Below are 14,334 nucleotides of genomic sequence, written 5' to 3'. Positions count from 1 at the left end.
AAACTGAGAAAGTACTTTTGGTATGACAAAATGACTATAAAGAATATTACATAGTATTATACAACAAAGTATAATAAAATATAATATATATTAATACATAAATATATAATATATTATAATATTAATATAATATTAATATAATATAGTAACATAATATTATATATTATAGCATAATAATTTAATATGATATTGAATTATTTAACATAACATATCAATATATATGATATAATATAATATAATATTATATTTATAGTATAATACAATAATAAAGATATAAATATTTTAATTATTAGCGTAAATTAATTTTTCATCCTCTTGATAATTGTGGTATAATATAATATAATATTAAATTATTAACATAACATATTAATTTATTACGATATAATATAATATTATATTATATTTATAGTATAATACAATAATAAATATATAAAGAGATTTTTGTGTAATTATTATATTTTATTATATATATTTTAGTCTAAAAAGAAAAAATTATTATAACTCCAAACAGCTTTTCAATAATTTTTAAAAGTGCTTTTTCAGAGAAGCTCCAAACCCAGAAAGCTAAAAGCTTCCCGAAAATTTTACCAAATATTTTTATTTTATCTAAAAGTACTTTTGGAGAGCCAAAATTTTTTTTTTTGCCCCTCTAAAATGTTTTGGCATCTTGCCATTTACAATTTATCACCAAAGATGCACCTGAATGCTCACGCTAAAATCCATCACAAAGTTCCATAACCTCAAGTTGCATGAAACACTTATTTCAATCCAAAAAAAACAGAGAGACAGCCACGCATATATGGAAAGCATGTTATTTTCCGAGAAAGGTTGGGTTCACAGCTCAAGGATTTCTGATGCAGCCGGGATCTCCACAGCAGTGGCCTGGTTGTTCGACCAGATTTTCCAGCATCGGCAATAGCCGTTGGCAACTCGAACTCTCCTTTCTTCTCACTGCTCTCGGAGTGCTGCTTCAAGTGATCCTTGCTCTTGCCCCATATAAGGGAGTAGAGGCCAATAACTATGACAGCTGCACCAATAACACTGCAAGTATCCAAAGGAAGAAGGACGTTAGCGTCTGTTCTACTTTTTCTTTTGCAATTTTTCTTTGCGTTTTTTCCGTGGTGATGCGACGAACTAAAGAAAAATATAGCTGTGGTTTCCATGCATGTACAAACCCACCTTCCCAGAGTGATCTCCTCTGCTAGAACGATAGAGCCCAAGACAGCTGTTACAATCATGCAAAGAGGGTTGAAAGCAGTGACAAAGACTGGCCCTCTCTCTTTCATCACTTTACCTTGCACGTAATATGCGACACCAGAGCAAAGCACCCCCTGTCAAAAGAGAGATTAAAAAAGTTCTAACGTATAATTAGCCAACTTGCATTCAAGGATTTCTTAGCTCAGTAGTACGTGATTATTAAGATCAAAGACAAGATAGCAATCATCTTACAGAATAAGCAGCAGCGAGGAGTCGCGTGTCCCAACCGATGATCCAAGGCTTGGCACTGCCCCGTTCCGCCACAAGAGCAACCAGGCTACTCATCAGTGCTCCCATGAGGCATATCAAGGTGGTTAAGGTGAGCTCGGCAGGGTATGACTCTAGTGTATTCGACTGCACCAAAACAAGTTTGAAACTAATTAGCATTGATCTACTGTAGCCATGCATGTTGCTAAATTTTCAGTAGTGAATTCCATGTATTACTTGCAAGATGTAGAAACTAGAGCAACAGAAGCAACCACCCAGTAGCATGAGGGTACCCTTGAGCGAGTTGCTGCCGTTCTGACCGACCGCAGTATTATGTGTTGGGATTGGGAGGTAACAACAAACAAGATAATTAAAGCACAACGGAATCAACAACTCTCCCACCTTGTGTAAACCTGTTAGAAAACAAACAACTAGAGCCAATCCACCTAATATATATATATCAAGGCATTCACAAATACTTAGCTGATCAGAAAAATAAAACACAAAAGGAACACCAAATTTTTACGTGGAAAACCTCCCCAATGTGGAGAGTAAAAACCACGGGACCGTAGTCCACCCAAAAACTTCCACTATCAACAAATAATGGGTATACAATCTGTTCTCTCTAGCCAAAACTAGAGGCATATATCACCACATAATCTCAAGAACAATATTCTTGGCAAACATCAATTATAAGAGAGAAAGATTGAGAAGATCTCACATAAACAGCAGCCACGTTTCTGAAAAATCTGACTGTGATAGAAGACTGCAAATGGCGATCACACCGTACAGATTGAAGAACCACGTGTTGCGAACCTGCTGTCCAAATTTCAGCTCGATCGGACCACGGATCACCTCCCGATCGTCGTTTGATCAAGACTGCGCGCTGAATATCAATTCTGCATCTTCTCCCCTGCCTCCCTCTAATTTTTAATTCGTGGAAGACGGCTCACATACCGCTGCATTCTCAACATAAAAGGTTGCCCTAATGGGCCTCACGTTTTGGGCCAAAAATAGTCCAACCAAATAGGCTAAAACTAATTAATTTAGCCCACATTTGTTGGGCTAAGTCTCCTCCAACATAGGAGGGATAAACCAACAAATCTCCCCCTCCCGACTATGTAGAGGGATCACCATCCCGGAGATCAATCGACATACCTCAAGCTTTTCTCTTGGCAAAGACTTCGTCAACATATCAGAACCATTGTCATCTATATGAATTTTTTCAAGTTCCAACAGCTTAGAACTCAGAACATCTCGAATCCAATGGTATATCACATCTATATGCTTCGAATCTTGAATGAAAGGTAGAGTTTTTACCCAAGATGGATAGCACTCTGATTATCACAATATAACACATAGTGCTCTTGCTTGAAACCAAGCTCCTCAATATATTTTTTCAACCATAGCAACTCTTTACATGATTCTGTTGCTGCAATGAACTCTGCTTCAGTGGTAGAAAGTGCAACACACTTCTGTAACTTTGATTGCCATGCCACGGCTCCTCCTGCAAAAGTAATTAGATAACCTGAAGTAGATCTGCGAGTATCAACATCTCCAGCCATATCTGCATCTGTGTAACCAACTAGCATAGGTTTCTCACAATCCAAAGCTAAGTTTCAAACTGGACGTACCTCGAAGATATCTCATAATCCACTTCACTGCATTCCACAATGCTCTCTTCCTGGATTTGAAAGAAAACGACTAACTGTGCCAACTGCATGAGCCATGTCTGGTCTTGTACACACCATTGCATACATCAAACTTCCTACCGCTGAAGAATATGGAACTTCTGCATGTCTTTCTTTTCTTCATCTGTAGAAGGACACTGTTTAGTGCTCAATTTAAAGTGAGTAGCAAGAGGAGTACTAACCACTTTAGCTTTGTCCATATTAAACTTCTGAAGCACTTTCTCAATGTACTTTTCTTGTGACATGTACAACTTCTTAGCATCTCTGTCTCGATTAATCCTTATGCCAAGGATCTGTTTTGCTGACCCTAAGTCTTTCATAGCAAAAGACTTATTTAATTGCTTCTTCAACCTATCAATCCGAGAAGCATTCTTGCCAACAATCAACATGTCATCAACATAAAGTAACAAAATAATAAAATCATCATCATCAAATTTCTGCACAAAAACACAATGGTCAGAAATTGTCTTCTTGTAACCATGCTCCTCCATAACTGACTCAAATTTCTTGTACCATTGTCTCGGTGCCTGCTTTAAGCCATAAAGACTTTTCTTTAATCTGCATACATAATCCTCTTTTTCTTTTCCTCGAAACCTCTGGCTGCTCCATGTAAATTTCTTCCTCTAAGTCACCGTGAAGGAAAGCAGTCTTGACATCCATCTGCTCAATCTCTAGATCAAGACTAGCTGCTAAACCGAGAACAACTCGAATAGATGACATCTTCACAACTGGAGCAAATATTTCATTAAAATCAACACCTTTTCTTTGGCTGAATCCCTTGACAACCAATCTAGCTTTATACCGTGGACATGATGAGTGTTCTTCTTGCTTCACTCTGTACACCCACCTATTCTTCAAAGCTCTTTGCCTTTAGGCAACTTTACTAACTCAAGGTATGATTTTCATATAGTGACTTCATTTCATCCTTCATGGCCTCAATCCATTCTTTCTTGTGTTCATCTTCCATCGCTTCTTCATAATTTTCGGATTCTCCCCCGTCAGTAAGTAGCACATATTCATTAGTTGAATACCGTGTGGAAGGTTGTCTATTTCTATTAGACCTCCTAATTAGTTGAGCTGGAACATCTGGTTCTTGCAACTGATTATCAGCATCATTATTTGCTTCAGCCTGTATGGGAGCATTTTCATTCACAATCAACTGCATCTGGCTGGTCATTCTGCAACTCATCAGCATTTTCTGGCACTGGTGTTGGTGCTATAGGAACTGGATCCAAGTCTATAATGTCATCACTATACTGTGGCTCTGTCTTATCTGCTTTCTTGTATGGTTTGATCTTCCATGAACACGACATCACGGCTTCTAATAAGCTTTTTGCTGACTGGATCATAAAACTTGTACCCAAAATTATCCTGACCATACCCTAAAAATATGCACTGTCTAGTTTTGGCATCAAGTTTGGACCTTTCATCTTTGAAAATATGCACAAATGCCTTGCATCCAAAGACATGAAGATGATCATAAGAAACATCTTTACCTGTCCACACTCTGTTTGGCACATCAAATTGCAAGGGAACACAAGGTGTGAGATTCAATACATGTACAACTGTACTCAAAGCCTCACCCCAAAAGGATCTTGGCAACCCTGCTTGTGAAAGCAAACATCTGACTCTCTCCACCAATGTCCTATTCATTCTTTCTGCCAAACCATTCAATTGAGGTGTCTTCGGAGGTGTTTTCTGATGCCGAATACCCTGTTCTCGACAATAATCATCAAATGGACCTGAGTATTCTCCTCCATTATCTGTTCGGATACATTTCAGCTTTCTCCCTGTTTCTCTCTCAACCGAGGCCTGAAACTGTTTGAAAACATCCAATACATGATCCTTTGTCTTTAAGGTGTAAACCCATATCTTTCTTGATTGATCATCAATGAATGTCACAAAATAACGAGCACCACCAAGTGTCATTGTCTTCATTGGACCACAAACATCTGAATGCACCAGATCAAGTGCATTTGGTTTTCTAGAAGGAGGGGATGCTTTGAAGGAAACTTTGTTCTGCTTACCTGCTAAACAGTGAGCACAATTTCTCAGATGAGTACTCTTCACTCCATGTAGTAGTCCTTTCTTAGCCAACATCGATAAGCCTTTCTCACTCATGTGACACAGTCTCTTGTGCCATAACTCAACTGTATCTTCATTCTCCACTGCATTGATAGTGGTTCTGGAGAGCCCTGTCTGTAACAAGTATAAAGTTGAGTACTTTTTACCTGTAGCCACAACCAAAGCTCCTTTAGTGAGCTTCCATCTACCATCAGAGAAAGTATTGCAGAATCCTTCATCATCAAGTCTACCCACAGAAAGTAGGTTGTAACGGATGTCGGGAATATGTTTCACATTTTTAAGAACCAACTTTGTGCCATTGTTGGTTTCTAAACAAATATCGCCTACACCGACAACTTTGGCTATGCCACTATCTTCCATTTTTACAACCCCAAAATCACCAGCTATATAGGTTGAAAAGAGATCCCTCCGTGATGTAGCATGAATAAAAGCACCACTGTCAACTACCCAGCTCATCTCATGACATGCAAGATTAACAACATCAACATCACAAGCAATAAGAAAGTTTTCAATAATGGAAACCTGATCTTTATCATTATCATCTTTCTTCTTATCTGTATCTTTGTTTTGCTTGTTTTCCCTCTTCAGCTTCCGACAATACTTCTTGATATGCCCCTTTCCACCACAATGATAACACTCAACATTAGCGAATTTATTGGACTTACTTCTGGTCTTGCCTCTGTACTTCGAATCTCTGCTTTTACTCCTCCCCTCGTCTCAGTAACTAAGACATCTGACTGTGAAGAGGAACCCTGTGATTTTCGTCTCATCTCTTCATTCAGAATACTACTCTTAGCTAAATCCATTGAGATAACACCATTCGGGGCTGAGTTAGATAATGTTGTTCTCACTGTCTCCCACGAGTTCGGCAGAGTGCCTAGAAGCCATAATCCCTGTACCTCATCATCAAAATTGATACCCATTGTGGCCAATTGATTAATGATCCCTTGGAATGTATTCAAATGATCTGTCATAGGAGTTCCATCCTGATACCTCAAGGACATCATCTGCTTTATGATGAACAATTTATTATTTTCAGTTTTTCGGGCATACAATTGTTCAAGCTTGGTCCATAAACTGCGTGCATGTGTCTCTCCACTAATATGATTCAAAACATTGTCATCTACCCATTGCCTGATATATCCACACACTTGTCGATGGAGCAATTTCCACTCCTCTTCAGTTTTATCATCAGGTTTCATAGTAGAAAATACCGGTTGATGATAACCTTTCACATAAAGAAGATCTTCCATCTTTCCTTTCCATGTATGATAATTAGTACCATTCAGATTAATCATTCTAGCAGTATTTGTTTCCATTATTCACACAAGATAAAACAATTCAACAACCTCGCTCTGATACCACTTGTTGGAATTGGGAGGTAACAACAAACAAGATAATTAAAGCACAACGGAATCAACAACTCTCCCACCTTGTGTAAACCTGTTAGAAAACAAATAACTAGAGCCAATCCACCTAATATATATATATCAAGGCATTCACAAATACTTAGCTGATCAGAAAAATAAAATACAAAAGGAACACCAAATTTTTACGTGGAAAACCTCCCCAATGTGGAGAGTAAAAACCACGGGACCGTAGTCCACCCAAAAACTTCCACTATCAACAAATAATGGGTATACAATCTGTTCTCTCTAGCCGAAACTAGAGGCATATATCACCACATAATCTCAAGAACAATATTCTTGGCAAACATCAATTATAAGAGAGAAAGATTGAGAAGATCTCACATAAACAGTAGCCACATTTCTGAAAAATCTGACTGTGATAGAAGACTGCAAATGGCGATCACACCGTACAGATTGAAGAACCACGTGTTGCGAACTTGCTGTCCAAATTTCAGCTCGATCGGACCACGGATCACCTCCCGATCGTTGTTTGATCAATACTGCGCGCTGAATATCAATTCTGCATCTTCTCCCCTGCCTCCCTCTATTTTTAATTCGTGGAAGACGGCTCACATACCCTGCATTCTCAACATTAAAGGTTGCCCTAATGGGCCTCACGTTTTGGGCCAAAAATAGTCAAACCAAATAGGCTAAAACTAATTAATTTAGCCCACATTTGTTGGGCTAAGTCTCCTCCAACATCGGAGGGATAACCCAACATTATGATGGCTTCGCCCTTTGGACCATACAAAATCTAACACTGGACCTTTGTATAATATCATGAGCAAAGCGCCTGCCACTGTAACGATAGTTCCCACAAGCTTTGCTTGGCTGCGTCGCCGCCTTAGATTCATGGTCTCAATCCTAATCATGCAGCAAACTATATTAGGTAAAGGATATAACCTATTTTAGATAACTAGCTAGTCTTGAACTATTCTTTACCTTAGAACAATGGCCAGTAGGAAGGTGATTGCAGGGAGGATGTTAAACAATGCGGAAGCGAAGCTTGCGGAGGTTAAGTTGGCCCCCACGTAGTAGAAGTTCTGGTCAAGCACAGGCCTGGCATGGAAGATAATAGTATTGTCTAGCGGAGTGAGAGATGAAAAATAAGTGCATATTTAATTAACTGAGATCAAGGTAGAGGTAGATCAGTACTCAAGAAGTGCCAGCGCCATTGTTTTGAGGAAGATGGAGAGGGTCATCTTGGGTCTCACTTTCCTGTTGGGGAGAGAGAAGAAAGAGTCGTAATTATGTTTTTATTTGATTAGCTCTTAAATAGAGAATAAAAGAATTTATCATGCTATCTAGGTCATATGTGATCAATTCCCAATGTTGATATGGGCAAAATGGGAATAAGAAGACAGAACTAGCCGTTTATGTCTTCAAAATGTCTCCTTCAGTAGAGAGATTAATTGCAAATAGGAGATAATTGGCTCCTTCTCTCTTTTTAGTCTATCATGAAAATAAAAAATTTGCATTTGTGAGAACTCGTGCAAGCATGTATTTAATGTGTGTCTGAGAGAGAGATAGAGAGAGACCTCTCAAACCACATGGCAAAAGGAGCGACGGCAGCCACGGCAATGGCATTCCGATACACCACAAGCACGTAGTGATTCATGCCGCGCTTGAGCGACTCCACTGAGATGACAAACATCCCAGCATACCCAAACTGCAAGAACACCATAGCCAAATATGGCTTCACCTTGCTCGCCACCTCACTAAATGCCATACTGACCACAATATCTGTTTCAACTCTCCTGCCGACTCCCCCTCTCCTCCCTCTCTTGCCAACTCCACAAGAATGTAAGAGTTCCGAACGGATTGTCGAGATTTAAATAGAGAAAAGCGAAAGGCCCCGGGCCCACCGCAAATAAAGTTGGCAAGCGGCTATGAATAGTTAATGCAGCTATATACGATTTCCCACATGCGGCTGGGAAGGGGAAACGCCATTTGGTTGAAGACTTGAAGTACTGAATCTCAGCCACCGGGGTTTGTTACGCCAGATGCTGGAGATTTATCCTACAGAATCCTTCCTTCTTAATTGAAATTACTACCCGTCTCTCTAAGTCTCTGATCCGGGTATTGTTTGGGTTGTCCACAGTCCACAGATTTTAGCCATGGAATCCCCCTCATTCGGCTGCCAGAGTCTTAAAAATCCAATTTTTTTAATGCTTTCTTTCTTTGTCTTCTCTCAAATATATTATAGATTTGGAGGAATTGGATACCAGGGGCCGCTGAAGGAGAGAATAGTTTCATTTGAGGTCAGTAGGAGCATTTGGTTCTCACACCTTGTTTTTGACATTCAGGGTTGTCTTTTTGTCCTTCTTCTTGGCGTTCATATTATAAAGAATGGACCTTTTTTCTTATATTTGGTTTTTTTTGGAGAGTGTTGGGGTTTTTCCCGCTTTTCATCATGTTTTGAATTGAGTTGAGGCTGGCTTTTTTTTTTTTTTGTTTTATCTTTGGACACGATTTAAGCATGGGCTGAAGATGAAACTATGAATTTACAACCGCAGAGCAGCAATGGTTTCAAGTTTGAAGTCGATTCTTTATCACTCTCTCTCCGGAAGTCCAAATTCTCAGACATCTTCTCGAAGTTTAGAATGGTTGTCGTCCGAGAGACCCGGGCAAATTTGTGTCGCACATGTCTCTTACTTCGAGCCTCTTCCACTGCAACAAAAGTACCCTATGCTGACGTTTATATACCGACGCACGGTAGAAACGTCGGTAATTTTGGCTCCAGCGCCAAAATTTACCGACGCTTCTAAGTAACTTTGGCAAATATTAAACTATGTCAACGTTGAAAAGTGTCGTGCAAAAAACGACGCTTAAGAAATTAGACGATACTTAAAAGCGTCGTTGGAAGCCCGAGCCTGCTTTCTAAAGTATCGGTGGAAACTTGGGCCATAAGACGACGCTTATAAGCGTCGTCGGAGGCCTCATCTTTTTCCTAACCCCATTTCAAATCCCTTTCAAACCCCTTCCCAGCCGCCATCATTGCCACTTCGCCCATCCGCGGAGGCAATAAGTGTAGCTCGTGGACTACGAGGTAGAGGAGGCATCACAGAGATTGCTGGAGGCGGCGGGGAGCAGCGACGGGACAGGAGAAAACCCTAACGGCTAAGATCTCGCGGTATTTCTTTGCCAGAGGAGGGTCTCTTCTTTGTTCGAAAAAAAGAGACGTGTTTTGAGAAGATAAAGGCGTCAGCGAGAAATTAGACGCTTCCGACGAAAATTAAAATATTATTGACAGTACCTATAACAATTGTTTCTGTTGAAAGAAGTTTTTTAAAATTAAAATTGATAAAACCTTATTTGCGGTCAACTATGTCATAAAAATGATTAAATGAATTAGCTTATAAGTTACAAACTAACATCTTTATGTATTGATTTACATGCAAAGTCCACATCCTGTTCTTTGGTAACATCATATGTTCTAGTTACTGATGTTTTAATTTTTGAGAAGGACGTGCTGAGAAATGTTATATATATATATATATATATATATATATATGTTGCAACAAATGGAAGGTGCATCTACCAGTGATCATGATGTTAAACTTAGAATGAAGCATCATCAGTCTTTGAAATAAAGAAGGCTAACTACTTGTATTGTTGAATGAAATAAAGATTTACCATTATGGTCATGCCTTTGGTCATGATATTTTTTGTCAGTTGAACTTATCTAATAAATGTTAAATCATCATATCATAACTTTTAGTGGAAAATATTCTCTCTCTTGTATACGCGTTTGGATGTTTTGCATGTTGATTTATCGATTAAATAATTTTAAATTTTGATATTTTAAGAATAGTCCCATATTGAATGTAATGTCTTAGATCTAATAATGATTTTAAGGATGATCGGATGGATTGTATGGTGAAAAAATGCATACAATAAAAAAATACATCTATTTACACTCATTTTTTTCATATTTATAAATAGAAAAAGAGCAAATTGAGTACTAACTGAATGAACTCAACTACGTTTTTAAGCAATTGAGAAGAGAGGATTGAATCCATTTAAAAAGAATACAAAGTGATTAGTTGTATCTAGAAAGTAAACCGCCATCGAGTTCTATTATAAAGAGAATGCCTTCCATAAGATGCCCGATATCTATAACTTAATTTATTTTATTTGCTCTGTGCACAAAAAGCTATTTATTAAATAATCAAAAAAGAATACCAATATCAAATTAAGAGAGAGAATTTCCAACAGTTTGCCCATGCAAGGTTATTTGAGCACAACGAAATAAACAAGATGTCATGTTGAAGCCTGATCCTGCGAAATTTAACACCTCCACTCATACACAGCTGCGAACAAGCACAAGCCACAAAGGCATTTCCCAGCAAAACTACACTGATTTTTCACAAACCATGCATAAAAGTACGTGGACAGGGCAGAGTAAAACGGAACAAAAAGATGAAAGAACAAATAAAGAACAGGATGGATAAAATTAACAAACTCAAAAACCAAAAGGTTCGTGTTCTTGAGTTGCAAACTTAAAACCAAAACCTACATTCCACAATCCCTGCTGCATTTCCTTTTCCTAAGCCTTCTCTGTCCTCTTTTGAGTAGTTCCTTCTTGTTCCTGTCTTCTTGTACTACTTGTTTCTCGGTCAGAAGCCTACAGTGAGGAGATGTTTGGGGGATCTACAAGGTTTGAGCCAAGGAGGTCATCACACAAGCTGCCAGTGCTGTCGTGAGCCTTGTGACTCCCTGCCCTGGGGCTGCTCCCAGTGCTGCTAGACAGCGAGCCAAAGTTGGTCTTCTGCAGGACACCTGTTGGCGATGACTCTAGCTGAGGACTCGAATCCCAGCCATCTGTCAAGAGGTTTAGAGACGATGACGAGCAGTTCTTGCTTTGGTACTTTGGAGTGCTAGATGCATTCTTGCTTTGATACTTTGGAGTGCTAGATGCATTGGTCAAGGCCTCCCCAAGAGGTCCAGCCATGGAGGCCTCCCAGGAGATAGGTGTCCAACTTGCCTGTCGCTGGGTCACCTCATTCAGAACACCTCCTATTCCTAGACCCATATGAATGGGATCGAAATCCCGGGATAACTTAAGGGGTGAAAGCGTAAGCTTTTCCTGGTTAGGAGAAGAGGATGACGATGAGAAGCCTGACGAAGCCATAGGCATTGAAATGGAGAGTTGGGCTCTGTCAGATTGCATTTCCTCAACATCTGGCCACATGATGGTTGAGCAGTCGGACTGGTTTTTAGGCCAGTCATCCACGAAATGCCGAAGAGGATGGGATTGGGGTCGTTGCTCACTGAGTTTTGGAGTGGGTACAAAGCTGAAGTTGTGTGTGGAACTTCTTGAAGGATTGAGAATGATTTCGGTGGTAATGTGTGCGAAGTCTCCTCGGGATGAGGCTACTTTGAAGGGATCTTGCTGTTTAGAGATGGGAAGCAAGGTATTCATAGGTTTTGGGTTCCCAGAATTTAGTGCGGAGAGGGCCTGAGAGTCCTGCAGATGATCGTTTACATTTGCTTTGCTTATCAGCATCCTGCAGGAGACCAACAATCACTGGTAAGTACTTGAAAGGGGGGTCATGCAGTCCAGCTCAAAGGTTCATTTTTTTCAGGATAATTAGCCCATATATATTCACTACAATATCATAACTATTTGAAAGGCAATCAATAATTTCGCTACCATGCTAACATTGTACACAAAATACATGACTAGAATTATTTTGTTCATTGATCTTGGAATTTAGAAGAAGAATCTGAGGCTAGGGGCGGCTCAATAAATTTGGAGGCTTAAGGCAAACTCACCGGAATAGGCTTTTTTTTTAAATAATAATAATAATAAAAATTTATTAGTGCAAAATCCTTTTTGAGAGAGCAAGCATTTGTGCAACAAGGGGGAAAAAAAAGCTATATAGTTTCAGATGAGAGATAATGCATACGAGAAAGCGCAAGTTTGCAACTGCAAAGACATTCTCACTATATTCACATGAATTATCACAGAAAAGAAAATTAAGCAAATCAAACCAAAGCCATCCTTGGAAATGGAAGAGCTGCCCATTGAGGTATTTTCATGACAATGCTCAGATTTACAACCCTAGAAGAACGATAGCTTGCTAAAAGAAACCGACAGAAACAGACGCATAACACCTTGACGTTTTCTAGAATATAAATGTCCCATAAATACAATAATAATACAGATAAATTAGAAAAGAAATATTCAGCTGCCAGGTCGGGGTGGATCGGATTGGTTGGAATAGTTCTGTCCAATTGTGGGTTAAATTTTGATTCATTATAATTCCAATTATTAAGATTCTCGAACTCCATTCGCTCCAAATTAAGCACAAAATATTCCCATTTACAAAGGCCCTTGGGTAGTCCATTCATATTTTTTGGGGGCTTTTCTTATATTATATATACAGATAAAATGTTTTGTTTTGTTTTTTATGAAAATATAAGGACAAAATATTCATTTGAGGATTAGTCTGCGAAAGAACGGAACGATTCAAATAATGAATTCATTGATGATGTTGTCTCCTTCATGTTGTGTTAAAATACATTGTTCAAATATTTGACTTTTGATTTCTAACTCTCTCACCTTGAAGTAATTAAAAATTGGTGAATCACTTTTGGAAAGGTACGTATGATGCAGATTTTATAATCCCACCATATCTCTTTGTTTGCATGCACCTGATCATTTATAAATATTATACGAATACTTTAATTGGACACTCTGGAAAAAAATAAAAGAACTTTGTAGAGAGGTAAAATTGGTCATGAAAGTAAAACCAACGTAGATAGCACTTTATCTATTACGCAATGGAAAATAAATGATATCACATGTCAATGCAAAATGATACAAACATGCGTGCAGCAAAGCGGTTTAGAATAAACATAAAACAAATATTCAATTCTGCAATCCATCTCTCTCTCTCTCTCTATCTGCGAACGTCATGAACCATTTCGTCCACCGCTTGGTCTGATAGCTCTGATTGGAATCCAAACTCCACTAATCCAGGCTCTGAGAGTCTGAGACTTCATATCAGTACCATGGAAATTATAATAAAGAAGATAAAGAGTTAGTAGTGAGCCATATGTAAGGTGGACTAACTAGATAGCTTAGGCAATTAGACAAAGTATAGGCCAATTAAACTTAACAATTGCTCAAACTAGATTTATAATATATATGTGGCCATTTTTTTTTGATAAGACGGACGGATTAATATACATGTCTAATATAAATACATCCACTCAAGTTAAAAAAATAAAATACCGAACTGTCAATCTAATGACCACCACTCATTTTGCTCATCTTTTTTTTTTTTTTTTTTTTTTTGCTAAACCGGGCGATCTATACAACACGTGTACGGATACACCCAATAAAATCGGAAAACAAAACATTCCGGAGCTCCCGAGGCAGCTCCCCGTCCCCAGCCCATAAGGTGCTCCCGGCATGGTTGGCCACATACGTGGCCACCCAATCCGCAGCCCCATTAGCTTCTCGAAACACATGCTTCGCCTGGACCACCCCTCCGTCCCTCGTCATCAACCCGATATCGCGGACCAAGGGATGGTCGGCAGCACCGGCTCTCAGACCCCCCTGGATCCAACTAATGACCGTAGCCGAGTCACCCTCCAAGATGACAGATCTAGTTGAGAGCACATGCTGAGCGTGTCGAAGACCCGCCCAGGCAGCTCTCAGCTCCGCTCCAGGG

At 39.1% G+C, this 14,334-nt stretch overlaps 1 protein-coding gene across 1 annotated transcript; it reads right to left on the bottom strand.

The window, feature by feature from the left end:
* Positions 1–758: 758 nt before the first annotated feature.
* On the bottom strand, positions 759–12,289 carry LOC120113329 (WAT1-related protein At1g21890-like). The gene is made up of 9 exons (XM_039134476.1): positions 11,652–12,289; positions 8,188–8,351; positions 7,805–7,867; positions 7,592–7,708; positions 7,377–7,513; positions 1,702–1,799; positions 1,450–1,611; positions 1,180–1,331; positions 759–1,041 (listed from the first exon to the last, which is right to left on the bottom strand). Exons 1-9 carry the CDS (start codon positions 12,156–12,158, stop codon positions 759–761), a joined length of 1,683 nt encoding a protein of 560 aa, XP_038990404.1. The 5' UTR covers positions 12,159–12,289.
* Positions 12,290–14,334: the final 2,045 nt, after the last annotated feature.

This window comes from Phoenix dactylifera, chromosome 15 (genome assembly GCF_009389715.1).
Source record: "Phoenix dactylifera cultivar Barhee BC4 chromosome 15, palm_55x_up_171113_PBpolish2nd_filt_p, whole genome shotgun sequence".
Classification (NCBI taxonomy): Eukaryota; Viridiplantae; Streptophyta; class Magnoliopsida; order Arecales; family Arecaceae; genus Phoenix; species Phoenix dactylifera.
This window is presented reverse-complemented; position numbering and strand designations above follow the sequence as displayed.